At 40.8% G+C, this 27,988-nt stretch overlaps 1 protein-coding gene across 2 annotated transcripts; it reads right to left on the bottom strand.

Moving 5' to 3' along the window:
• On the bottom strand, nt 1-27,853 carry snx2 (sorting nexin 2). 2 transcript variants are annotated; one of them, XM_080434471.1, is made up of 15 exons: nt 27,629-27,853; nt 17,851-17,953; nt 16,952-17,112; nt 15,598-15,664; nt 14,576-14,619; nt 14,152-14,293; nt 13,515-13,593; nt 10,599-10,674; nt 8,458-8,571; nt 7,848-7,941; nt 7,456-7,661; nt 4,211-4,354; nt 562-642; nt 359-430; nt 1-256 (listed from the first exon to the last, which is right to left on the bottom strand). In XM_080434471.1, the coding sequence occupies exons 1-15, from the start codon at nt 27,725-27,727 to the stop codon at nt 206-208; spliced, it is 1,533 nt and encodes a 510-aa protein (XP_080290597.1). In that variant the 5' UTR covers nt 27,728-27,853; the 3' UTR covers nt 1-205. The 2 variants fall into 2 exon arrangements, with proteins under 2 accessions (XP_080290597.1, XP_080290598.1); XM_080434472.1 differs by having other exon boundaries at nt 17,851-17,950.
• Between the last annotated feature and the right edge of the window lie 135 nt (nt 27,854-27,988).

Below are 27,988 nucleotides of genomic sequence, written 5' to 3'. Positions count from 1 at the left end.
TGAGTATACAAGACGGGTGTGAGCTATTGAGTGAAATTAACAGTAAAATTAAAACAGTGGTATTTAATAACGGCAGCCATGAAAAGGTAATAGATGATTCACTTCCTCGCTGCTTCTTTCCTCTGAGCGTAAACAGAGGAAAGGGAGATATGGGGAAGAGAGGTGCCTTCTGGGTAGTGTAATTTGACTTGAGCTCGTCAGCAGTCTATGAGATAGCCTTTGCTTCAGGTAAGAAGGCCTCCCAGTACTTTATCAGCTGTGGAAATAGAGAGAAAGAACAATTATAAGGACAGTGAAGGGAACACTTCCTGGATAGGAAGGTAATACTGTGTTTTTGTTTTGTTTCTCTACACTGTACCTGTTGTTGTGTCTGGACGAGTGACTCCAGGTATTTAATGATGACCGTTTTAAAGTCCCTCACTCTTTCTTTCTGCAGAAAAAAAATAAAGACACATTAATAAAGAAATGTTTTTTTCTTTGATGTTCAAGTACCACCGTCTCTGGCTTAAATGACGCCATAATGGAAATACATTCATTCATCAGTCAATCCAGTCAACTAACCTCAAACCTGCTGACTTCCTTGCGGATGGTTTTGGAAATTACATCAAAATCTCTCTCCCCCTGCTGGACCTTCCCCTCCAACTGGAACATGAAGACACAGAGAAGGAGACAGAAAGACAGACAGCCAGATAGATGCTTTAAATACCATAGAAGTTCAAAAGTACCACAGCAACAATTCAATGGTTGCTTTTAGTTGCACCATTCTGCATCCCCAACAGAAGTATTTCAGATAGATAACTACATTATGTTTTGTTTGTTCGTTTTAAACTCATCTTTAGATAAGTATCAAAACTTAAGGCAGACTTAGATGATTCTTCAAGTGTAGGATTGTCGAATTAAGCTGACTTAGATATACTTATAGATATGAGGGATACAGAATGGCTTACAGATGAGAGCTGAGGCGTCCATTTTAAAGGCAATGGTTAACAACAGGAAGTTGTCTCAGCACCACAATCAGAGTTTCTTCACTTTCAGTATAGCCAATACAGATAAAGGTTTTCTCTCCAAACATCAACATAATGGTTAGCTAGATGTGATAATAGCATGCTACAAGCCAGAATACTAGCAAATAGTACATTTAATTATGAAGTTATTATGAAACATAAAACCTCCTTCGGAGATTAATTGGTCTACAACTCACACAGCTCTGTATGTTTCTATTTGAGTATTATGTAAGCTCACTGTCTCAAGACTTAACTTCGGCTTTTTGCTTTTTAAATTGAATATACTGAATATTCAGTATTGGCTTGAAAGTGAATTGACCCCAAGCATACATAAAGTATAAACTGTTACTAGAGATTCTCAGCTGAACAGGAGTACCGGTGAGTAGGGATGGGAAATTATACCAACTTCACTGAAAACAAAATGTATGGATGTTTGCTTAACTTTTCTCCACTATATTAATTTAAAACCCAGATGAATTGAATTTGTATTCAAACTGCTAAGCCTGGAAAATCAGTACTTTGCTCACACAACCCTGTATATTGTATTTATATAATATTTAGTCATTCCCATCCGTACCAGTAATTGGTTGTACACACTGAGACGCACATTTTGTAGTTTAGATGATGTGTATTAACATTATTAAAACTAACTGAATGATGCTGGCCACCACAATCTAGCTACATGGGTTTTAAAAGGCTCATAAAATGAGCACCTTTTTTAGTCCAGTTATTTGGGTGATGTTATGCAGAAAGACAATGATGTACAAATTAGAATGATATTATCCTATAACAATCCAATAATTTAAGCTACTGTATTAAAATTAAAATAAGCTTGTATTAGGCTAGATGAATAATTTGTCACATGAAGGGGTTTGCATGTAAAATAAATTATAAAAAGTAGCGGATGCTTAAAATTTGTGAAAAGGTATTAGATAATCGTGTTCACCAAGATCCTAGACAGTTCATTATGACAAACAAATTCATGTGACTTTGGACTCTTGAGCAGTGAGAACGCAAAACAACTAATGAAAGTAACAGATGGTAGCATGATAGTGGCAGGAAATTACAAAACAATTTCTAAACGGGTAAATGCCAGCAAACAAAGGTGTGTAGATGGACAGACAGACAGACAAACAAACAAACAGGGGCAGGTCCTACCTCCTCAATCTCCTGGTTGAAGGCATGGCAGGGAAAATGCAACAAATGTTTAAAGGCAGGGAGAAAAAACGCTTTGTGCTTCAAAATCATAAAGAGAGGAATCTCCAGATAGTACTAAGGCAGGCAGTTAGCTGGTTAGGAGCGGTTAGAAAGAAAAGGTTCATTGTGTGGAGGCACTGCTTCCACAGACTCAGCCAAGCAGTGAGAGAGAGAGAGAGAGAGAGGAGAGAGAGAAGAGCGAGAGAGCGAGAGAGAGAGAGAGAGAGAGAGAGAGAGAGAGAGAGAGAAAGAGAGAGAGAGAGAAGCTGGCAGCAACCTAGGTAGGTGCGATGTGATGTTTAGCCAGCAAAAATGAGGTACAGGCTAAAATTAATTTAATTTAGGAAAAAGATGAAAGTGATTGAAACAACAATTTTGAAATGTCAATTATGAGGGTTGTATTTTGATTGATGATGACAAAATGATATATTGATAGTATATAACGGTTGAAAGATTTAATTGTGGAAACGCGCAGAGTACGATCAGGAATCTGAATCTACACAAAAGTAGGTAAAAGTAACTCTGCGTGCAGTTACTTATCACTGCCTACAGGGGGCAGTGTGGGTTAATGATCTGACAGAGGAGATGAGAGAAAATCCAAGCAGCGAGATACATGAAAACTACAAAAACACACACACACCTAAGTTATTTAAAAAATAGAATTGTTTAAAATTAGTTATTAGGACCAACACACATTTGTGTTTTATTAAATATTTTGTTGGTGATGAACATTACCAAGTTAGGTCTATTGTTTAATAGTTAGTTGTTTTTCTCTTTCTATATATATATTTTTTTAAACTATTTTCTTACTTAAGATAAAAGCATGGAACACTTTGACTTGACCCGTAGTAACACAGAGTTTACTGGAACTGTCGTTTCATCCGAGTTCTGAGTTTGTTCAAGGCAGCAACACCAAAAACACCACATCTTCAATTCTGACACGGTTGTGTTTCTATTCAGGCCAAACACAGATTGCACTTTAGGAATTCCACCAGGTAGCTGGTCTGTAGCAGCACCAGAGAGAAGGGGGGTGGGGGGTTGTTGTTTTCTCTTTGGCTGTTGTCAAGGCACCAAACCAAAACACTGTCTCTTGACAACCCCTCAAAACTCTCATTTTCTCAAAATAAATGTTGGTTGTAACTCTACTGGCCTGTCCTCTACAGACACTATCTGACAGGCTCTCTCTCCCTGTACATTGCCTCTGACAGTTTTTCTCTTTTAATACCAGACCCCCTGCCAAGGTAGTTCCCCTTCTCCTCCGCCGTTTACTGTGTGTGTGTGTGTGTGTGTGTGTGTGTGTGTGTGTGTGTGTGTGTGTGTGTGTGTGTGTGTGTGTGTGTGTGTGTGTGTGTGTGTGTGTGTGTGTGTTTACTGTATAGGGAGTGTGTGTGTGTGTGTGTGTGTGTGTGTGTGTGTGTGTGTGTGAGAGAGAGAGAGAGAGTACGTGGTATATCTTGACAAAGCATGATAGAGGATGAATTTGTTTAGTGACAGCTACAGCAGTAAATTATACTCTCCTATCCTCTGCTCTATCTTGTTTGACTGAAAACTGAATTCTGCTCCAGTTCACAGGCCAAAGGGAAATTGTACTATACATTTTATTATGAATTTTAATCCTTAGCCACATGAAGCCTAGCGTCCCTATTCTGGGGCATAGATATTTAGTTTTGAGGGGAAAAGAGAGGGCCTAGTATAGAACCCTGGGGCACTCCGGTCAACTAAGTATGTATGGTTTAAGTGGTTAGGTGCACTTCATTCATTTTACTAACAACATGCCGGCCTGAATGTGTTATTGCTGCCACAATATTATATTATTATGTACATCCATGCATCTCATTATTATTATCTGTAGTAGTAGAAATACTACTCACACATTCTAGTGTAAAGTTTCTAGGCCTTTTATTTCCATTTCTATCACTCCACTTTCTTTTCCATTTTTCCTTTCTCTACATTCTGTCTGCTTATTATTCTCCTTGTGCCTGTCTGCTGTCTCTGGGTCTCTCTCCTACCTCTTTGATCTCATCCTTGGCTTGCTGCAGTTTGTCGGGCTTGTTGGTGTACTGCAGTTTGGCCTCGGCCTCCCGTTTCTTCTGCAGGAGCAGCTGGGTGTCTTGCCACTTCTGCCACGTCTTCATGCGGTGGTCAAACACTCCCTGGAAATGAGCCAAAACACACTTTAAAATACAGACAATGTCTGGAAGCATAAACACATGCACACTAACAAAATGATTTTAGTGAGAGTGGTGGTAAAAAAAAAAAAAACTTCCAAGTACGGCTGCAACTATCAATAATTTTCTTAGCAATTGTTCTATCCATTATTTTTTGTATTAATCAAATAATCGAGAAGCGTGTTTAATATATCTTCTTATTTTTTATAATTTTGTATAAAATGTATACATTTTTATAATTAACTAAATAGATTAGTCAAGAACTTGAGCACTTTTTTATACTTAGGTGCCCAAGAAAACGATGCCCAACAAAATACCAAAAATAGCATGTCTAGACTAGATTTCTACTATTTTCTGTATTTAAAAAAACCTTAAAATAAAAATATTTAATCGAATAAATCGATAAGTTTGATTAACTGTTCCACCTCTACTTCAAAGCTCATCTTCCGTCCCACCTGAAGAACTGTTGGTACAGAAGTTTCGTGTTTAGTAGGAGTTTTGGATGTAACTTTGGTCATAAAAATGTATTGATTTAAAATGGGCTGTTAACTGTAAACACCAGGGGGAAAAAAAGAGTATGAGCAGTGGGCCTTTTTATAACAGAAGCGGCGCAAGTCACCTTATTTGATCAGAGAGACGCTGAGAGGTTAAATTAGTGTTTTAGAGAGAATATCACTAAAAAGGGCACTTTCATGTTCATTAACTACTTTCATCCTGGCGTCCACATTTTGTGCATGTCATAAGCAAAAAAAAGTCTAAATGTTTCAAAAACAGCAGATCTACAAGTTCACAAGCTTGTAGTTGTATCTATTTGCGCTATTTATCGTGCGACTAAGTATAAACTGTAGGCCTCAAGTGGGTAACACTAAAGATCCAATTCAATTATAGCTGCAAGCAGCAATGACACAGGGCCGGGTAAGGAGAAGAGAGAGAGGGAAGTTCCATATCAGAAAGGCTCCAGATGGGGTTGAACCCTGCAACTTCTTACTGTGAGGCAATGATTCTAACCACTGAGCCACTGTGTCACAAGGTAGACAATTAATGCCATGGGAAATTCAGTTGCAGCTTTACACAGCTGGTGGCTGCTCAGAAGCACTCAGTGGGAGCAGTTAGGGGTCCCGCCCAGCATATTTCAACATGCTGGGCGAGCCGGGAGGCTTACTGGTAACCTCCTGATTATGAGACTGCCTCTCTTACAGTTACCACTAGGCTGCGGCCTTAGTAGGCCATATAGGTAAACAGTATAACCAATAGGAGTGAGATGAAGAGGAATAAGAAACAGATATTTTGCATACAGTATTTATGAGGTGTATTTAAATGCTTTAAGACATATTTATAGAAATGAATTGTTGTGCATTTCCCTAGATAAGGCTGACTTAGGCCTTGTAACATGCAGAAATATAATAACAATTAGCATTTTATTGCGCAAACCTCAAGGTTCCTCATTGGTATTGAGAAACAATTTAGTTCAGTTAAAACAATACAGGCAATAGAACATTCCATAGCCACCTGGCATTTGCTTCTCAGTCAAATCTACAAAGTACCACTAAGGGCTTGAACTCACAACCTTCAACACTACAGGCTGGTAGGTCCTGAACAGGTCGTGTCAACAGAGCCGTTTTGATGACATGGAGTTTTTGCACATTTGTGGGGGGAAATAGATGAGGAGAAATTAGGAAAATGTGTTTGATAAACAAAAGCAACACATAAGGGTGAAGATTTTATGAATGTAATTTTTGTGTAAGTAAGTTTGTGTGTTTGATTGATACTGAAAACAAAAACAGCTAAATATGCTCTTTTTTCTATGGAGCACCGTGTACTCCATGGAAAACCAGCTTTCACGATAATCGTGAAATTTGGCACACTAAGCAAACTTATTTTCAATTTTGTTATTTATTTTCAAGATGATTGGACAGTATACAAGAATTTACAGTAAATGTTTACAGTAGCCTTTTCAGTCAGATATGTTTCCTGTATGTGCTGTTGCCATTTGCTGAAAATACATAAGACTAGTAGTATTTAATCCGTTTTAAAATTTAGGAGAAAATCAGTGATGGACTTCATAATCATTTCCATTAGGCTGAACGTTTCTTCTGATTTGAGCTGCTGATTTTTAGCAAACACATATTTATTTATTTTTGATTGTTGCTATGGCGCCATCATCGGGAGAATAGGCCCCATATTTGAGTACACTGTACATGGTTTGGGACTGGAGCTACGTGCAAAATTGTCTGCATTTTCATTCATGGGAAGGCAGTTTTATTGAGAAAAATAATATGGATACTGCCAATAACAATAAGGGATCAGCAGCAGAGCTATCCAGCCTCTAATAGTGCAAGGGTGTAAGCAGTTGAGGGATACTGTATTATAGTTAGGATATGTTATCATTGTTACTCTACTCTGGTCCATTTGCTCAGCCTGGTCTTGTACTCAGCCCTGTCCTCTATCTTTCAGTGAGTCAATCCTACCTGGACTTTGGTGTTAGAGATCCAGCAGCTTAAACAAGAGGGGTGGTAGATGGGTAAGTCAGCAGTACAGGGGCAATTATTCTGCTCTATATAATGCAACTAACCTAACCTAACCTAGCTCTAAAGGGGCAAATGCAACAACGGAGCCAATAGAATAGAGACTACTAGACAATGGTGTTATGGTGTAGTGAAAGGTGTTATAATGTGGCATGAATGGGACCAGGTGTGGCTCTGCAAGAGGGCAGCCGTCAATGAGGAGCGTGTCCAGAGCTAATCTTGCAAACCACTGGACAGATCAGCACTCCTTATGTTTTATACTTTTTGAAATACTAGATTTTCAGGATGTGAAGCGGCCTGAAAATCCAGTTTCAAGTGGTCTCCAAATGGGCATGTTACGTTGTTACGTTGGTGATGGATCACCGTTAGCTTTACAAATGTATTAATTGAAGTAGTTAGTAGTAGGGACTCGGGATGCAACCTGAGACACCACAGGCCAGAGAGCATCTCCAGCCACAGGGCACGCTTTTTAACAGTTTTTTTCCTGCCACTGTGCGATTAGTAGCCGAAGACATTAACTCTGCTCTGTTTTTGAGTAGAATGAACTAGCGTTCATTTTACCTTGACAGCAATGATAAGGCGTACGTAGTCCCCCAAAAGTTCAGAAAAGAGGTGGAAGTCTGCATTGGCCTGTTCCTGATGGAGCTGGTCTATCTTTTCCTCTACCTCCGCCAGCTGGGATAGCGCCCGCGACAGAGCTGTGTGGTCCTCACTGTTACCCAACATGGCCGCCGACTTGGCAAACAGCGCTGTGTTCACCGACAGCTCTGGAGAGGAGAGGACAATATTGTGAGATTGTTAGATTGCAAGCATGCATATCTTTGCATGAATGTGTGCAGGACTATCAGGTGATAGCCGCCTGCATTTTCTGTCACCACACTGGTAACAGGACATCCACAGATGAACATCCGGGGAGTCCTGGTGGGTATAAAACAGGAACACACACACAATACCTTTACGGTGACAGACCAGTGACTCTACACTGGCATGAAGCTTCCTCAGTTGGATGTCCAAATTCTCAAACTGCTGCTGCTTCTCTTCAAACCACTACCACACACACACACACACACACACACACACACACACACACACACACACACAGAGAGAGAGAAAGAGGTAAACATCATGGTTTCTCAAGGCACAGATGTAAACATAAATCCATTTGATGAACCCCTCACACCCTTTATCATTCTCTCTTGCCTCTCTCTCCTCCCTCTATCCTCCTCTCCTTCTCGTCTCCACCTCCATCAATCCCTTCATCCACCCCTCCTCTCTCTATCTCTCCTTCCACCAGGTTTCTCCACCTTCTCCTCTCCTCATATCTCCATCACCTCCACACCTCCGACATATACCCCATCTCTTCCTCCCCTCAATCATTCATTCACTCATTCTTCGCTCCCCCCCATCTTTCTTACGGCATCTGATTTGTTCCTCTTGATTCCATCTTGTTAATTCATTCATTCATTCATTCATTCATTCATTCGTTTGTTCTTCTCTTACAGCATCTTATTCATTAATCTTAGGGATCATGCTGTCCTTAATTCATTCATTCATATATCTTACGGCGTCTGATTCATTCATCTTGATGGTCATCTTGTTGACAGCATCAGCAGCTTTGTTGACCATACGAAGGAGTCCCGCTCCACTCAGTGCCTGGGTGCTAACGGCCCGCGGCAGCTTGGAAACCAAGACAAATAGGGGCCAACAAACGGGTTAGCAGGTACAAACAAACTGGTTAGTAGGCAAAAAAGAGAGAAAAAAAAAACAGGCCCATGACCCCAGGAGTGTATCCCACGATGCAACGCACCCCACATTTCTCTTTTCACATCTCATTTTGTTTTTCTCCATTTCTCTTTTGTTCTATTTTGCGGTTTCTCTCACATAGTTTTCTCAAGTCTCTGTCTGGTTCTCTCTGTCGCTGTCCTTTTCCCCACATTTTTCTTTGTCTTTAAGCTTTTGTTTGTTTTTCTCTGTCTTGCAATCTTTAACTCAGTTTCTCACTAATTATGTGTCTGTCTTGCTCTAATTCTGTTATACTCTCTGATTGTCTTTGTCTCTCTGTTCCCGTCATCCAGGTCTTACAATGTTTCTTAATCCAGCTCCTGTTAACCGTTTATCTTTTCTATCTTTCCTTTGTGTCTTTGTAGCTGCTGCTCGTAACACTAAGCCACAGCTAGCCTTTAAGGTGTTGTCGGGTTTTCTCACCTCTCATATTTCATACAAATGCTTTAATGTTAAAACCGTGTAACTCTATAACTCACCAGCACCCACATCCCACAAAAGACAACCTTCAGCTCCAAAACAGGATGCCAATCTGAAAACAAGTCTGCCTTTCCTCCATTCTAGTTAAGTTTACTTAAGTGGAGATACTAGGTTTTTCCTCCAAGCTGACAGTAGTAAATTCCCTCCAAAGACCAGTACAATCTCATTTAATAGAGCAGGCAGCAGCCTGGGGAAAACCACAGCCCTGGGACCCTCAGGAGAGGTGACAGAGGGGGGGAGGAGGGAGGAGGGCAAAAATAGCTTTCAATTGAGAGTGGTCCCATTTGTCCCCTCCTAGGTTCTCTAGTTGCATTTCATTAAGAGGGGATAGACAGACGGACAGATGGATGAAGGGACACGCTCGGTCAGGCGGCCAACCGATACATCTGTTTAAAGCTGTGACACCGGGCCATTTATTCTGGGACCCAAATGACACCGGGCTAGCTCTAAACCTAATCCCCCCAACATGGTTTAAATGGAGAAAGGAGGCCTGATAACAAAGAATTAGAGAGGGTTTGTTGAAACGATGGCCGGCAATAAAATGAGGCAGAAAATAGCTGGGAAGCCAATAAAACCAGTTAGTTTCTAGCCATTAACAGGGGCCCTTGTTTGTTTGTTTGCCCCTGTTGGAAAGTTTGCGGCTCCCAGTTACGGGTAAAGGAAGTGAGGGTTCAAGCCGACTGAAAAACTGAAACAGATTCTTCTTCTAGTGTTTTCCTTTCCCAAACCAGGACTATTCTGTGAATGTTTCCTTATGTTTGGGGCGTTTTTACCTTTACAGTACAAAAGGACAGTAGAATCAAGAATAATGAGGGGTTTATTTGTCACACACTAAACCCTAAAGTCTGCAAAGACTGTGCTGATACAACAACACAAAATAGCAAGAAGATAATGATAATAATAAGCATAGTTTAAAATAAGCACAAAGGGGCATAGCGTGCAACTTGCTTGTTAGATTTCTGTATTTGTATCTCCACTAGCTGCAGCGCTATAAGGATGGTGATGGTGAGGATCGTTCAGTCCATACTCTGTATAACACGCTATGAAATGGGCTATAGAGTTAGCAGTGTGGTAGAATTTATTTTCTGACTATCAGTATAACAGGTTTGTGAGCAACTCCAGGAGGTCACGGGTTTAATTCTCCTTTAACCACTTTAATCCTTGCATCCCTAATTTTGAACATTATTATATAGGCGCAAAGTTTCCCAAAAAATATAATACATTTCTGAAATTTGCGTCAATAGCAGATTTCCAAGTGAGTAGTTAGTAGATCGGCTATTTTCATTATTCATCATACAGCAGATTATATAAGGCTTAAGTGGTTAACAACTCCTGACTATTTCAAGTAGTTTCTTGTAGTGGAAAGTATATATATATATTCACTTGTCAGTGTCAGCATAACCAGCACAGAGGCTTTTCTGAGTAAAACATCTGGTTTCTACCTCTGAACTCTCCAGAAACTGCAGAACATCTGGGTCCTTCAGCAGGACAGGGTGCTTCACTGTTCTCATCAGATATCTGGTAGACAGGACACAAGATGGAGACAATATTCATGTTTTCTATTCATCCAGAACAAAATCTTGGCAACCAAATACAATCACTTTAAACCTAATCTCTTATCTGACACTCACTTTCCGCTTATCTGACCTTCTAGCTTGACATGAATGTTGAGTTGTGCAGTATATCTCGTACCCTTGTAAGACATACTACTGGTTGCTTGTAATGTTTGTGATGAAGGACAAAGCACTTGTATGAGAATCACGGTAACTCTTGTTAACTCGCTATAGTTATATTTACTGAAGTTGACAGAGAGAGTTCCCATAGTCTACACGGTTCCGTGGTTGGATAGTTGGCAGATTGTCATGGAGACAGGCAACTAATCAGCATTCCAAACTTCAAAACATGTTTTAGATGAGGCAGCAAAAAAAACAAGTGAGCTAATAATTAGTTCTAAGGATTCTGTTCTAATGATACTCATCTGAAATGAATGTAAGATTATCTTTACTCTTTGCAATAAGTCTTTTTAGCATCCTAGACTCCCAGCCATTCTGAATGATTCGACTCGGCAGAGGCTATATTTCTGGTTCAATGCATATCCATTCACCTATGGGAGATATTTAAAATGTAAATGTATAAACAATAAAAGATAGAACATTAAAAGGTAGGGTAAGTGATATTTTTGGGTATTTTCTTTTTTCTTTTGTTAAAAAGGATAAAGTACTATATTCTGAAAGTAATCATTGCTACAGAGCGTTTGTTCAGTCACAGGAGTCTCTCCAGCTCTTTAGCAAACAGAATATAGTACATTTTCAGGTAGGTGACAAAATTTAAGCCAATCAGGAGAGAGCACTGAAAATAAATGTTCTGTTCAATAAAGAGCTGGAGAGACATGGGAGACTCCTTTTACAGAACAAACACTCTATAGCAATGAGAACTATCAGAATATAGAGCTATTTAACACTTATTTATTTTTAACCAAAGTAAATCACTTACCCTACCTTTAAAATGTACCTCTAGACCTTTATTGTACGTAAGTACCAAAGTTGGAAGTAAGGAAGCTTGTACGAAGAAGAGTTTCACCCACTCTTTTACATCCTTACTCGTGTGGTGGTGATGTGACAATAAAGTTGATTCGGACGCGCTCCATCAACATCACAACTATAATACCTGAGCAGCAATTCAGCGCTAACACCAGAGAGGAAGACTTTAACATTGATCACAATAGACTGCAATATTTGACATCACAGTTGGTGATATTTTTTACGATGTGTATCTGTGAGCCAGCAGCATCCATCAGGCTGCAGTTCTCCAGCTCTGAGCCCCATCAGCTGTCACTGGGCTCAGGAGACTGGCTGACCTTCCTGTCAATCACTGCTGGCGTAGAAAAGGGCAGCAGAATGTCAGCCCCGCCCTCTTTAGCCCTCACCTCATCTTTATTCAATCCATCAGGAGGGCAAAAGCTGGACACACACACACACGTACGCACGCTCACATGAACCCTTGGACACACACTCACGGATAAATGCACACACCAAGGACTCGGACACACAAAGGTGGGCGTGCCGTGTACATGTACAAGCATATCAACACACACAACAAACACTTAAACAACATGCCTCTGTTGTAGCTGTGCGTGTGTCTTTATGTGTATACATGGATTATTGTGTGTGTGTGTGTGTGTGTGTGTGTGTGTGTGTGTGTGTGTGTGTGTGTGTGTGTGTGTGTGTGTGTGTGTGTGTGTGTGTGTGTGTGTGTGTGTGTGTGTGTGTGTGTGTCAGTATATCGCTGACAGCCTTGCGGTGGCAGTGTGTGTGTTGTGATAATGATGTACCTAATATTTGTGGTTTAACCTTTGAAGCAGTAAAGATCTGAACAGGTCTGATCTTTCCAGTGCTGAGGATCTCACCTCCTACTTTATTGCTGACAACCTGACAACGCAGCACTCTAACTAGCCATCTAACACCAAGATGGGGAGAGGGAAGGTGTGCTAGTGAAAGGAAGCCTGAGAGGGGAGAAAGAGAGACTGCATGTATCCGAGAAAAAGAGCTGGATCAGTGAATAGATAAGTATTTGCATGATAGAATGTGTGTCTTGCCCTCATAACTGTATAAACCCAGTTAAGGGACTTTAGCTTAGTTGTCCCTCTATTTGAGATGTCTAGTAGGGTTAAGGTTGAAGTAGCAATACTAATGAAGTTATCGTCGCTCTCAGAGCTACAGACTACAATTATCTGCCATCGGCCTGGGCCGTAGCGTGACGGTCCAGGCACCCTAGGCTGCAATGCCAGACTGAGAGCGTGTCGCGGGTTCGACTCCCGTTCCCGACGACCTTTGCTGCGTGTCACCCCCCCACCCCCATCTCTCTCCCCATTTCCTGTCAGCCTACTTTCCGTATCCCTCTCTAAAATAAAGGCATAAAAAAGCCCCCCAAAAAATCTTTAAAAAATATATATCTGCATTAATCTGCTATTTTTTTTTTTTTTAAGAACCTTGAAGTGTGAGAACTACTGGTTTAGAAGAATCGCCCGGTCTTAATGGGTTAAGGACCCCTTGGGTCCCCGGACCCCATGTTGAGAACCAGTGGCCTAACCAACGCATTTTCATATTCCCATATCGAAGAAACACGTCACAGAGACCCCTATGAAGTGATTACTTCCTCTTCCGTGTTTGACATGGAAAAGTACATCATATGGTCACTTTCAATTTGCTATTTGACATTTACTCTAACTTAACTTATCAGCCAGAGATTCCACACAACATCCATTTTTGTCCATCTGGAGCGCCCCTTCGCCTCTGATGAAAAATCTTACCCTATTGCAGCTGGAGAATTACCAGCACTCAATATTGTGACTTAATTACCTTTCTAAGGCAGATCTTCTTTTCTCCACAAAGTCATTAGAAGACTGGTCTTCCTTCCCGACTTTCACCTTGGTCATTCCTAGAGACAAATTAACATAAGGAATTAACATAAGGCAGAGAAGCATGTCTAATTAAAATGCATATTAAGCATGTACGCTGTCCATCTGCAGGGTCAATTAAGCTGCAACATAGGACCTTCCCCCTTGGTATTTTCATCCAATGAATACGTTTTTTCACAATATAGACATTGCCACTGACTATCCCTCTAACAAATTGCCTACAATGTTGCACATTGCCGAATGCCGATACATGGTACAGCCATATGATAGGTTTCACTTACTAGCCTTGTTTTCTTTCTGTTTTTCTTATCTTTACACATTTCTTTTTAGCATTTATCAAGTAAACTACAGCCAAAATGAACAATGTTGCAAAATACAAAAAATCTCATGACATTTTGATGATGTTTACGGAGGAGATAGTAGATTTGAGGCATTAGCTGATCTATAAACTCACAACGCGTCGCAGCCGGATGTGTTGCGAGCTTGTAGATCTGCTATGTTCGGTGCGCGACATGCTGGCATGCTGGCTTCTATGAAATCGTGACGACTGAGAACTTTAATCCATGATGTTGACTTACCCACAATGCTTTTCTCTGGGGCAGGAGGGACTATGTATCCTATGTGCAGGTATTTGGATGCCAGTTTGCTGTGAAGGCCTAGAAAGTCACTGAAACGTCTCTTCACTGAGAACTCATTTGTCTTGAACATAGACATAGAAGTCTGAGCAACAGCGGGAGAGAGAGATAGCAACGGAGAGATGCACACAAAGAGACAGAGGGGAAAAGGTTACATTTAAAATCTTAATTACATAAAAGATTTGATTCAATTTACTATATTATCATACAATGTCAGGTAGATACGGTTATGTGACAAAAAACAAGATGTATGGAGTTTATTTTTTCTGCTATGAATAGTTTCATTATATCAAGTCATTATAGAATTGCTAGAGTGGTTTTTGCTCCGACATCCTACACAGGACACTACAATCAAGCGTTAGCTTACCCTGGTAGATACTTTGTAGGCCATGTAAGCATTCATCCCGTCACCTGGAAGATACACACACATAAACCACCCCCATTTTTTAATTTTCATCGAAACAATATTGACACTACAACTTGTTTATCTTACTCTTGTGTAAACACACACACACTCACAGTCTATGATAGGTAGGCAACCTTAGGCACGGGTGCCAACATTGGCACGGGGAGGGTGATCACTGGCACACTGGCATAAGTTTGAGAGAGAGGTTTTTTCTTTTAAAAATTAAATATTCATAAAAAGTTTAGTCAGTTAAAGGTAGGGTAAGTGATTTTCTTTGGTTAAAATAAGTGTTAAATAGCTCTATATTCTGATAGTACTCATTGCTATAGAGTGTTTGTTCAGTAAAAGGAGTCTCCTTGTCTCTCCAGCTCTTTATAAAACAGAAAATGCATTTTCGTTTCAGTTTCAGTTTCATTTCCAATTTTATCCAATCAGGATAGAGAACTCAATCAGGATATAGATTAAACAAGTGAAATTGGAAGTGATGACACTAAGAAATGAGCAGGCAAAATTGGAACTGGAACACTATCAAAATGAAGCTTAAAAATGGGTACTTTCTCCTGATTGGCTGAGATTTTGACACCTACCGGAAAATGTATTTTCTGTTTATTAAAGAGCTGGAGAGACGGGGAGACTGCTGTTACTGAACAAACACTGAGTCTGAGAGATAGGTGGGGTTATCGCTCTGAGTCTAATGATCATCAAAGGAAATATTTCTGAAGAAGAAAAAATAAAGGTTCTTATGTATAGCCTATGGACAATCAAAATCAGTTGGAAATATTTAATTTGGATGTGGCGTGACTGGTGTCATAATTAAACTTAATGTTGATATGGCACACTGACTATCAAGAAAATGAAAACTTGGCACTTCATGTCAAAAAGGTTACCAACACCTGATATAGCTTATGAACATACATAAATGTATGTACGTATGTAGGGGGGCTAAATAGGATGTAAGAGTCAGTATTATCTAGTGTACTCACCAACTTTCTCTGGATCAGACACTGCTATTTGCATGTCAATCAAGTCTCCAATTTCTTCCTCTTCAATCTACACAGAACAATAACAGCATTTTACTTTGAATTATTAATTAATGGATAACAAACCTAAGCTTAGCACGAGACACAAGGTTCCTAAACCTTCAAAATAAATGCTATATCCCTGGGTGAGCTGGGTTACTAAGTCCATACCCGGGGATTGTGCGCACCCAAACTATATGCAGGCTTTTGGGTTATGCACTCCTTTTGCTACTATGCATAGTTACACTTTTGGAGAGATGCTCATTTCATCCTGTTGGCGTGTGGTCAGTGGTGTGGTGTGTTTACGACCCGGTGTCGTAGCTAGTGCTATGGACATGATATCCAAAGCGGCCCTCAGCCTATAAAAGGATGTCCTTTAAATATTTGTAGCGCTGTCTGTTGCCGTTGAGTGAGTGGCATTGTGTGTGTGTGTGTGTGTGTGTGTGTGGGTGGGTGTGTGTATACTGTCAGCCCCAAAGCTCCATGCTACTCCTACTAGTCCTACTGATCCCATAGGCTGCGGGGACCGTAACCATGGAAAGGATATTAAGCCTTTTCTACTGAACATTGCTCACCTTTTCTGAGGTAAAAAAGATGATGCTGGAATCCAGGGCATACTGGAACGCTGCTATCCATAGATTATAGACCAGAGCTTTATTGATTACTGAGGGGAAATCTGTTTTTTGGATTAACATATCCTATCCACCTATGTCGGAATGGGGAATGGATCTGGACACAGCTAGATTTCATCCATACTGTATCCTCATCAGATGGTAAGACTTATTAGGCTACTGTGTGGTGTTCATGTGATCAATATATTATCATTTAATGGCGACAAACATGGAGGTGAGTCTGTTGGCTCCTGTGACATTAAGGCATAATAGTCTATTTTCATCATTGGATAAATAAATACAAATCGGTTTGAATTTGTATCATGTCTAGCCTATAATATGCATTCAATCAATAGATCGTTTGACATATTTTTTCTTTTCTTTTATATGTGATGACAAATATTTTATTTGAGGTTTGGCACTATTGTGATTGATTTTGCATGAATTATAAGGCATTTTAATGACAGGTACGCAAGCTTTAGTCCCATATGTCTGCTCCCAGGCAGACGTGAGTTTGAGTGTATGTCTGTCCAAATCCACGCACAAAAAAAAAAGATTGATGAATCAGAGTCTGAACGTAGAAAGTTGCAGATATCCGTATAAGTACAACTACAAATGATGTGCGAACTCGAGCTTAGTGAATGAGGCCCACTGTCTTTGTGAAAAGAAGTGTATGTGAGCAGGTCAAAGTGTGTTTGTATGTGTACCTCATCAAAGGACGTGTGTGTGAACAGGTCATCGTGGTCCAGCGTAAGGCGGGGCGTGATCACAGAAATGGGCGGGGTTATAGGAGTAATAGCAGGGGAGGGGCCATCAGACAGGAGGACGTCCCTCTCTGGACTGTCCAATGATACTTCTTCTGTTGCTTCTAAAACACACCACACACACAAAATAAGTTAGGTCACAGTACGTGTGTGTTCATGCGCCAGGGACGCAAGTGTACAGTATTCATCTCTGCTGCTTCTTTTGCACACAAAAACTACAGAAGGAAACGAAGAAAATGAGAATGAGAGTGTGAGTGTGAGTGTGAGTGTGAGTGTGAGTGTGAGTGCGAGTGTGTGTGTGTGTGTGTGTGTGTGTGTGTGTGTGTGTGGTCTAGTTGAGTCTGTGAGGGAATGAGGAAGTTACAAACTTAAGTGTACACATGGCATTCCACAAACAGATAGGATGACTAACTAGTCAAAATACTTTGAGAAAAAGCAGTGTTAGACTATACATATTTTAAATCACTTCTGAAAACATATCTAATTTCTCATTTTACTTTTGGCATCATCAAGTTTGGTCTTTTAATGTTTGTAATAGTTGAGTGTGAAACTATTGTAATGAGGAGTATGTCCCTCTGTCTGCCTGAATGTAAGTCATGTATGAATGTTTGTCCACTGGATGGTGCTGAAGATGCCAAACGTAGTTCAACTTCAACTATGCACAATTCTAGGCTGCCTTGTTGTTGCTATGTATTTTATGTACAGTATATGTACTATTTTATGAATTTTACCAGGACTTCTAGTTTGTTTTTCTAACCTGTGGTGTAGAACTTCTTCAAATTGGGATGTCAATAAGCTATGCGTGCGTGCGTGCGTGGACGCGAGCGTGCATGTGTGTGTACCTGCAAACAGGTCTTCAGGGTCATCATCAAAGAGTGCGTCCTGTTTGGGTCCATTAGAGTTGCTACTGACATCCTCCGCTGGCAGACTGGCAGGCTCTGACTGCTAACACACGCGCACACAAACACACATTACTGTAGGTCTTGGGACAGACCTGAGTGACCTACACCAAATTCAAGATTCATAGATATTTTTCTGAGCAACTTCAAATATGGACATCTCATAAAAAAAACTGCTATAAACCTTCTTGATCCAAGAATAGTTTTGGACTTAATCTGCGTTTGAGGAAAAGGCTTAGCTCAGGACTCATTCTAGATAGTAACTTTAAAATAATTAATTTCCTCCTCCTGGTTAGTCAAACCAAGGTTATAGAATTCCACCAACTTGTATAAAGATTAATGAGTGTTGAAAACACACATTCTACTGCAGCACCAGCAACAAAATAGTAAAGAATACAAAGGTCAGGACCATCGTTAGGAATTAAAGAGAGAAGTGGCAGGAAATATGACTTGTTAGAAGATTTTTTATTATTACTTTTACTATTTTTCTTTGACTGTTCAGTGCAGGCAGGTCACACAATAAAAAAGCAGAAGTTGCACAACAACCACATCTGTATGTGTGCATATTCCAGTGAAACGCTCTCCCTACGGGCCATGTCTCATCGTTCTGACTTAACCACAGATCATGGCACAAGCCCTGCTCTCTTCCTGACAGCTAATAGATACAGGAAACACAATCAGCCCCTCTGATCTGCTCTTCCACAGAACGTCCCTGAATGCAGACCACAGTTGAAACACCACAAGAGAAACATACACTGTACAATTCTGAGCGTCAAGTTTATCTACTTAGTTAACCCATTGAGACCGGGAAAGAATCTGTGTAGTTTTTTTATTTATTTGGGCTATTCAAAAATAGCAGAGCTACAGGCTCATATCGCTGCACCGAGTGCAGCACTACGAGCTTGTAGATATGCTATTTTTGAAAAAAGCGTGAAAGTTTGTGCGAATCTTTTGAATACATTTTTTTTTATCAAATTTTTTTACTCATATCTTTGTTTCTGGGGGATTGTACAAATGTCTTCTAAATCCTACAGTTTTTTTGAAAAACATATGTTTCTATATCAGTGATTCTCAAGCTTTTTCATGTCAAGGACCCCCAAAATTATATGTATTTGACCGCGGCCCCCCATCTCAAAATATTTTGAAATAGCAAAGATTTGAGTCAAAAATGTTCCCTTTAAAAAAAAAAATGTAAAGATTTGCACACATTTTCACGATTTTTCAAAAATAGCGCTATGAGCTTGTAGATCTGCTATGTTTGAATAGCCAAAGAAATCAAAAGATGCCACAGATGCATCCCCGGATTGAACGGGTTAAAATGACAAATGATTTTGCAGTGTAGAAGCGGACCCGTAGAAAGTAGGGTTGGGCGAAATGACTTAAAATCATAACGATTATTTCAAACCTTTGCCTCGATTACTATTAATGAACAATTACCAAAAGCAAAGAAAATTGTGAAAATAGATCTACAAGCTCACAATGTGACTTGTAGATCTGCTATTTTAAGATATTATATAACGAAATTCCTTGCTTCAGTTTCCTTGCTTCTTTGTTGTGAATACCTATGACCAAATACTTGTTGGGTTCACATAAGGATTCCAGTACTCAAGATAGGGTTGAACTGTCCTGGGGTTAAGAGTTAGGAAGGAAGACGTGGTGCTGTGGAGAGGAAAGGACAGAAGAATTAGCTGAGAGGACAGAATAAAAGAAAAGGATGAATGGAGGATGTGAGGAGTTGAGGAATGAGCGGACAGGAAAGGAGAGGATGTGAGTGATGATAAAGAGTCGCTTCCTTCTTCCTTACTCAGCAAAAGTGTGTGTGTGCGACTGTGCGTGTGCGTGTGTGTGTGTGTGTGCGTGTGTGTGGCGGTTTATCCTACATTAGTGATTTATTGTTGATGACTGATTATCCAACATGATAATCATGTGCAAGATATTGTGATCACAGACAAATCAAATCATGAATGCATTTCAAAACGTGGGCATTTTAAAGCGCAGAAGCCATGGTCATTTAAAAGTTCAGATAATGCAGGCAAAATGATATTCCATGATCATACATTTTCTTATTACACGTAATGAATTGTGCATCCCTCGTTCTGCAAGCATGAATTTCCAGTAAATCTCATCTCTCATATCAGATAACCAGGAAGTGGCCAACCTATCCATTTTTAGCTCTGTCTGACCATTTTACAAAGACATTTACCAGAGCCATTGTACTCAGAAATATTCCTGTGATCCAAGCAAAACCATGTAAGAGAGAGGCGATAGGAGGAGAAACGTGAGATTCCACGGGTATGCTAGAGCAAGAAAGGGACACCACAGGCCTTTGGACGCACTCTCTCAGGTCAGTCTATTGGTATCATTGGTCAGCTAGCAGTAGACGGGACAGCTTAAGAGAGCCTCAGTCAGTTAACATTAAGACCTGAGGCCGCGTCTACAAAATTCTAAGTCTTAACAATTCTTCGGAAAAAATATATTTAAAAAATATTTTCACGATTTTTCAAAAATAGCAGATCTACAAGCTCGTAGCGCGGCACTCGGTGCCGCGCTATGAGCTTGTAGATCTGCTATTTTTGAATAGCCAAAGAAATCTAAAGTGACACAGATGCGTTCCAGTTCTCAATGGGTTAATACTATTTGTACTACACTGTAATCAAATCAAATCCAGCTTTATTTATATATCACATTTACAACAATCAAAGGCATAGATTTAGGGATGCACAATTAATCGTTCATCATATCGGTATTGGACAATATTTACTAAATAAAATGCAATATCAGTGAAATCAGCATTGGCAAAATAATCCAGACAGCCGAAAGCTGAAAAAGCCTTTTGTGATGATTGAAGGCTGCAACAATCAGTGTTTTCCAGGGAAGCTTTCAAAATGGTCTGTCTGAACAAATAAAACTTATAAAAGCAAACAAGTTGGAAACATTTTAAGTAAAGATAAAGGTTACATCTTTACTACATGCCAAGTTGCTTCAACTAAAATGTGCATTAGGCCTAAAGAATCAGGTAATAAGAAGGCACTGTCTTTTTTAGAAGTCTCTATTTTTTTCACCTAGAAACAGAGTTACTGTATAACAGGTGTAAGGTAAATGCAATATGGGTATTGGTTATCGGTATCGATCATCGGGTATCAGACAAAATTGCAATATCATGCATCCCTAGATTGTGATGTCCTCGGTTCAACACCAGCTTGTTGTGACCAGTGTCACATGTTTTTTTTTAACATAAACTCAATTATCTGTATTCTGTAACACTATTGTGAACACAATCCACAGAAAAACAGAAAGGTGAATGGCTTGGTGGTGAGTAGACGAATGGTCCTAAAAACTGAAATCCAAAAAAAAACATCTGTCCCTGAGTGCTGCCAATGAATGAACCTCCATCACTTTAGTTGCCTAACTGACATAGCAGACTGTCTGAAATTCCATTTATCTGCCAAAATCGCTGCACAGGCTGCAGACCATGGAGGAAAAAGTGGCAGGTTAAAGCCAGAGACTGAAATCTGTGCTGTTAATTTAACCGTGGCGATAAATTAACGCTACAGATCTGTGTAGGCAAAACTCCACTTAACACAGTGGTCCGCCATAAAGCTTTTGTATGTATGTAGGCTATGTGTATATAAGGTCATAGGAGTTCACGTGCAGGTCCAATGTATTCTGTGTTTATTGGACACAGTCAAGGGAGCGTCCTAACTATAAAAGCCCAGACTCACTCCGCTGATCACAAGGAAGGAGGATGACAGACCCAATGACTCTAACAGGGACACCACTGACAAACGACAGCAGAGATGCAAACACTCATACACACTCACAGAAAGTGTGCACACACACACTCTCACCTGTGCATGCATGCATGCACAAGTATGAATACACACACACAGTGCACCAGAGAAAGAGAGCTATGACAGTGCAGGAACAGAGCTCAGGCAGTGGGGATAGTGAAGACAGAAAATTGTGACGTGTTCTAAAAACAAGGCTTTCTGTGTACAGTATGTGTTTGTGTGTGCGCAAGTGAGAGACAGATGTTGAGTAACTCACATCCCTGTCTTGAGGTCATAAACAATAACTCTTCTTACCAGAATAGGGCCAGCCTTTCCCTAACTACTAAAGATGCACTTATTAAGACTTTTATTTTGTGTTTTCTATGTGCAGTATCTGTTATGGCGATATTGGACTATATATATTATTTGTATTAATGCATCCCATTGCAAAAAGTTCAACCACGGCCCATCCACAACCCTACACTGAGCAGGTTGCACGATGACATCCAAACATGGGTATGGATATGGCCTTTTCAAGCTTGCCTGTCTCACGATCGCAGTGAGCATCACCACATACCTGTCAGTGTGTGTGTGTGCGCGTGTGCGTGTGCGCGTGCGTGCGTGCGTGCGTGCGTGCGTGCGTGCGTGCGTGCGTGCGTGGAAGAGGGGGAAAGAGTTACGATTGCAAAGTTGTACAGAAGAGGATATGCCAGTGCCACTACAAATATTTCCACATCTTGACCACGGCATGATTGCAGACTTGGCATTCACCTTTTGCGTGGACAATATATGATTATTTTTCATAACATATCTGCACAGTGCACTTGTAAAAAGGAGGAAAAATAGAGTGGGTAGTAAGGAAGGGAAGAGAATGGAAAAGGCAGTACAAGAATCTTCATTGCCACAATACCCAGGCCAGTACTGGTGGAAAGTGCTTCCGGCATAATAAGAATGACAAATCCCTGATAGATGCAACCGCATAAAGTAGTAATTAGCCACTGAGCAACACAGTACTGCACTGGATACAATGATAGAAGCCCAAAGTGTGACCATGACTAGGCAGCAACTATACATGAAATGTAGCATGCTATATACGATAAAACGTGTCTAAACTGCTTTTGATCGTTTATTACAGGGTGTGTTACCATTAGCAACAGCTACACTATTAGATTTATGTCCGTTGTCTCCCTCTCCCGGTGGATAACGGTCATTACAATGATGTCCAAACTACAACAAAAGATGGCGGCACATCTAGGGTGCGTTCGGAAATGCGCATTATTAGGGAGCGCACTCACGTATTAGTTTGTATTGGCCAGTGTACTCAGTGCTATTTATCCGAACGCACCTTTAGTGTCCGGTGTGCTTCGAATAATAATTGACTGAATTTGTCAACCAGTGGGTGTCCTACCTGACAACAACAGGGTCAAAATCTCTCAATTGAAGAGTAAAGGGAGACCACCTCCAACCACTGCTGTAGATCTGCTAATTATATTAATTACAGATTGATTGAAATAATGCCTGTATTGTAGCTTTAAATCTTAATTAAAAAGACTGTCTCTCTTCAGTGTATAGACAGGGTGGTGACAGTACAATGCCTACAATGGCCGCTAATGAACAGCCTACAGAGAAAGACAAACTACAAACCGCTAACTACTCTGTAGGCAGCCCAGCCTATGTTTTAATGTAATGTCATACTGTAGGTCAAGATTAGACTATGCCATAGGCTTATGTACTATCAAAGATGACCTGAAATGGTACTTAAAGAGTATTTAATTTCTGTATTGTGAAGTAATTCCTAGTGAAAAGGGAGTTATGCAGGTCTCAGCTACACAGCAATGGGCTTGGGGTTGAACCACACAGAGCTTTGAACCTCCAGACCAGACTAGAGTTTGCAATTTCAGCCTGGCCCCAGGGTTCCGGACAACAATTTATGCAAGTTGGTCGGGTCGAGTTCGGGTTGCACAATCATTGCGAGGTTTATTTTGAAGTTCCGCTGCCAGCTCCAGGAAGTCTAGTTACTGAAGACTGCCATGACGCTGTTGGGGAAGATGAACTGGGCATGAACGGGCTCGGGCTCATAAATGTACGTTATGATCATGCTCTGGTCGGGCGCAGGCTTCAACTCATTCGGGCCTGGCTGGGCTTTACTTTTACGGCCCGTTGAGAACTCTAGACAAGACACACCCAACCTGGCGGAGATATGTGCTCTGCAGAGCACCAGTTTTTAGTAACTTTGTCCCAATCATGACTGCAGATATTTTCGGCTGTACTTTAAAAAGGGGCATGAAACCCTATAGGCGGGTGCAGTTATGAAAAAAAAGCACCTTACCCAAAACAAATTGCAACAAAACGTTTTTCAACAGTTTTTTGTAGTATTAGGTGTCCTTAATAACATACTAAAAGTTTACCAAAGTTTGATCACTGGAAAGGTGTTATTTTCAAGATGGCGTCCAAAATGGCCAAAAAATCTTTAAAATAACCTAACTCCTTCATTATTTATCCTAGACAAGTACTTTTTGTGTCTAACCCTATGTTTTGGGGGCATAGAAATCCACAGGACTTGTCCAAATTGCAGAGATACATTTAGATAATTGTGAAATCCAATATTTTGTTTTTGACTCTATTAAAACCCTCTGAAATGTTCACCCGTTTCAACTAGTTATATTTGTTTTACTGGAACAAGGCTTCAAGATATCCTCAAAACACAACAAAACAATAGTCAAAATTTTCAGTCATTCAGAAGGTTGCAGAGAAAGAGAATATTGTCAGTTGATATAGTATTGCTTGCAATATTGAAACATTTTGGATAGCTCTGCGGATCAAATGTGAATCAAACTGTCATCTTGTAGACAACATTTTGAAAAACTTTTTTAACACATTAGGAAGGCAATCAGTGTGAGTGTGTAAAGAGGGGTGGCTACAGAGGTTAGTGCAGAGCTGTCAGAACCCATTTCTCTACTGGGTGCCTAGGCAGAGGGGAGTATGAGGGTGGGGTTGTGTGAGGAGGTAAAATGGGGTCTGGTGTAGAGTTTAGTGGGCCTAGGGTTCCCCTCAGGTGGGTACAGGGGAGTATGGGAGTGGGGGTCACTGGATTGCTCCCTGGGCACTTGGAGCACAGAAGAGCAAAGTTATAGGAGCTAAGGAGACCCTGAGCTTCTCCTCTACCCCATGTCCGAGGTGCAAAACCTTCAACAGTTGGCTCAGACATGTCCCATTAAAGCTATAGTGGGCACTTGGGAGCTCAGGACGAGTGCTCATAGGCAGCTAAAGAGAATGGGGCTTGTCAGCCCCTGATGCACGTTGTGCATCGCGATAGCCAAATTCCAATTTTCAAGTGTCCATCCTCAAGTCCTCCACTCCTGCCTAAGCCCTGCCTCCGAGCGAGGAGGTGAGGAGGCAAGGAGCGTCATTTTGAAGTGACAGCAATTATGACGTGTCACACAGTTGGATTGCTGGACTATTCCAGAGCTCGGAGGGTTGTCATGTGGAGGAGGAGAAATTATACGCCACGCATTTCAACGAAGACAGTTCCCCAAACGATACATGAAAGATACAATTGTATCTTGCCAGATTTCACTCCAAGTGGCTTAGGGAGCCTGCGCTCACCTCACGCTGGAGGACAGAGTGAGGAGGAGGCAGAAATGAAGCTTATGCGTTAGGCTGAGAGGAGTATCCCTATGTCGCCTGGCTCACTGGATAGTCCCACTGGTCCCAAGTGGACCTCCATGCTGGCTCCTATGCCCGAGATGGGCACTCGTGAGTGGGCATAGTTAGTGAGGAGGGACCCCCCCCCCACATAGTTGTGGTTGTAAGACCTCCACGTGGTGCATGACTGTGTGTCAGGCAGTCAGGGGTGTCCCTATGTCTGACTGGCTCACAGGAGAGTCGGTGTCTGGTTGGTGGCTGACCATTAATATTCCCAGGGGCCCCCAGTGACTTATCATTATGGCTCAGAGCGTCCTCTCCCCTCAAATCAAATTTTAAAGTTAAAATTATCCAGAAAAAAAGATCAAAGTTCAAGGTTATTGCCAGCAGTACCAATCACAAAATAAAAGACATGTGAAATTAATTTTGCACTTAAACCCCACACAACTACTACAATCTCAGGAATAAGATGTCTGTGACACGCAAATCTGAACCCTATCCGGCCACACTCCTCTACCACCCCTACCCAAGACAGTAGACACTAAATGTTGTGATAGCTCTGTGCTGACTTACAATGTTTACAAATGTCACAGTACCACCCAGTAATAATGAATGTATTCCTTTTTGGTATGAAAAGAAATCTCCTGAAAGCTTCAACAGAATGTGAATTACCAATTCACCAATCCTGGGCATTATGTAGAAAAGGGAGAAATGTCAAATTACATTGTTATATATATATATATATATATATATATATGTGCTTATAACCATGCTTATAACCAATTCCTTTATAATTGAACTTGTAATCACTTGACTATAATTTATATATGCTAATTAGATTTCAAGATTACCAAAACATGGGGTTAGGCACCAACATTACTTGTCTAGGATGAATAATGAAGGAGTAATGGTCTTTTTAAGGAACTGGCGGCGGCCATCTTGAAAATGTTACCTTTCTAGTGGTCCGATTTTGGTAAACTTTTAATATGTTATTAAGTACACCTAATACTACAATAATCCATTGAAAAACCTTTTGTTGCAATTTGTTTTGGGTCAAACCATAACTGCACCCGCCTACTAGGCTGAGCTGATGTTGTAGTTTGTTTTCCTACACAGGTGAAAAACAGCAGAAGGATAAAACATGACAGGCTAGTAAGCAACGCAGGAGCAGTCTGGTCACACTGATGTGTTAGCCTGATAAGGTTAGCCTTATGCTATAGTTTTGAACTAGCCTGGAATCCACACTGATTCGCTATGTTCGGCTATTTTTTTTTTTCTTCCCTCTCTTCTAAAAAAAACGCTGAACGAGCACCTCCATCTGGATTCCAGGCTAGTTTTTAACATGAAATGGAAAACAAACTACAAAATCAGCCTAGAGTTTCATGCCCCTTTAAAAGTAAAATTAACTAAGTATGCACTTGTGCACAAACAATACTTATGTCAGGACAGAAGTTTACTTTTTTCTTCTTTATTTGCTATGCCACGTATTTGTATAACCAGAGAGCTGCTTGTGTATTTGTTTCCACTCTTATGACCAAAATATGATTTTGAGGTGTTCTGTAAGCTAATTTAGGTTTTAGGTTCATACCATTCAAACCCTTTTCTCTGCCTATGTTTAACTCATTCTTGGAGAGGCTTAGTTTTTGATTGATTGGATACTTTATTAGACAGAAATGTACAGTAAACAGCACGAGGTACAGTAAGACTTTTGGGTAAAAAGGCATATTTGTTTCCATTGTGGTCCTATGTATTCAATTCATCAACAGCAAGGTACACATAGCATGTATTTGTTTCAAGCTAGAACTTGTGGACGAGAAGAATTTGGGGAGGGTCCCTCTCCTTCTGAGATAATCAGGGGTCTTGAGTCAGGGCCCAGACAGATTGTTGACTTTAAAAGCAGTTCACAGGAGGTGAGAGACTGCCAGCCTGGCTGGCCCTCTGCCTGGCTACCTGTGACTGACTGTCACCTGACCTGACTGACACAGTGCAACCCGGAAGAGGGCAAATATATACACATTCTGCGTTTTAATGCGCAAGTATGCACTTCATGAAAACACTGAGCTAGTCTTAGCTAGAATTACAGTGCACACAGTAACATCCCCAGTGTTATTTTATCCATTTGTAACTCTGAGGGTGTACACATGTAACTAAATGGACCCATTGCGTGTCCATTTGGTTTGTATTATGTGTAAACTCTCAGAGTTAAAAAGGATTCCAGTGTTTATGTGTCAGATGGAAGCATCACGCCCAGTGGAGTGGTCCCCTCCTCGGCCTCGCATCACCCACCCACACCACCCCCTCCTCACCTCCTGTGTTGTGGCCGGCTCTGGGAAAAGATCTTCCCCGTCTTCCAGTTCCTGGAAGTCGGTCTGGTCCGGTGGAGGATCCCTGGCCGTGTCCGCCATCTTCACTCCCTGGGCTTTAATAACAATAATATCCCCGATCGACAAAACAGTCGATAGACACCAGAGAGAGAAGAGAGGAGAGGAGAGGAGAGGAGAGGGAGTCAGGAGGTTCTCCCACTGCTGTCATGTGACTTCTCACAGGAAAGAGGTTAAAGTGTAGATCCCAGTGTCCGAAGGGACAGCCACACTGTGAGAGAACTTGGTTAAAATTGTATATTATAATAGTTTTGTTTTTGTAAGGCGTATTTGAGTACCTAGAAA

Source organism: Gymnoscopelus braueri (genome assembly GCF_963280865.1).
Source record: "Gymnoscopelus braueri genome assembly, chromosome: 7".
NCBI classification, from domain to species: domain Eukaryota; kingdom Metazoa; phylum Chordata; class Actinopteri; order Myctophiformes; family Myctophidae; genus Gymnoscopelus; species Gymnoscopelus braueri.
The sequence above is the reverse complement of the archived record's forward strand: the minus strand, read 5'-3'. Positions and strand labels throughout refer to the sequence as shown.

Bases quoted from the DNA above. Each gene is read 5' to 3' on its own strand.
- snx2 (XM_080434471.1), bottom strand. From the start codon at position 27,727: ATGGCGGACACGGCCAGGGATCCTCCACCGGACCAGACCGACTTCCAG. The intron at 13,594-14,151 runs GTAAGTCAACAT...ATTTGTCTCTAG, and splicing joins CCCAGAGAAAAGCATTGTGG to GAATGACCAAGGTGAAAGTC. The intron at 10,675-13,514 runs GTAATTAAGTCA...CCTGTCTACCAG, and splicing joins AGAAGATCTGCCTTAGAAAG to ATATCTGATGAGAACAGTGA.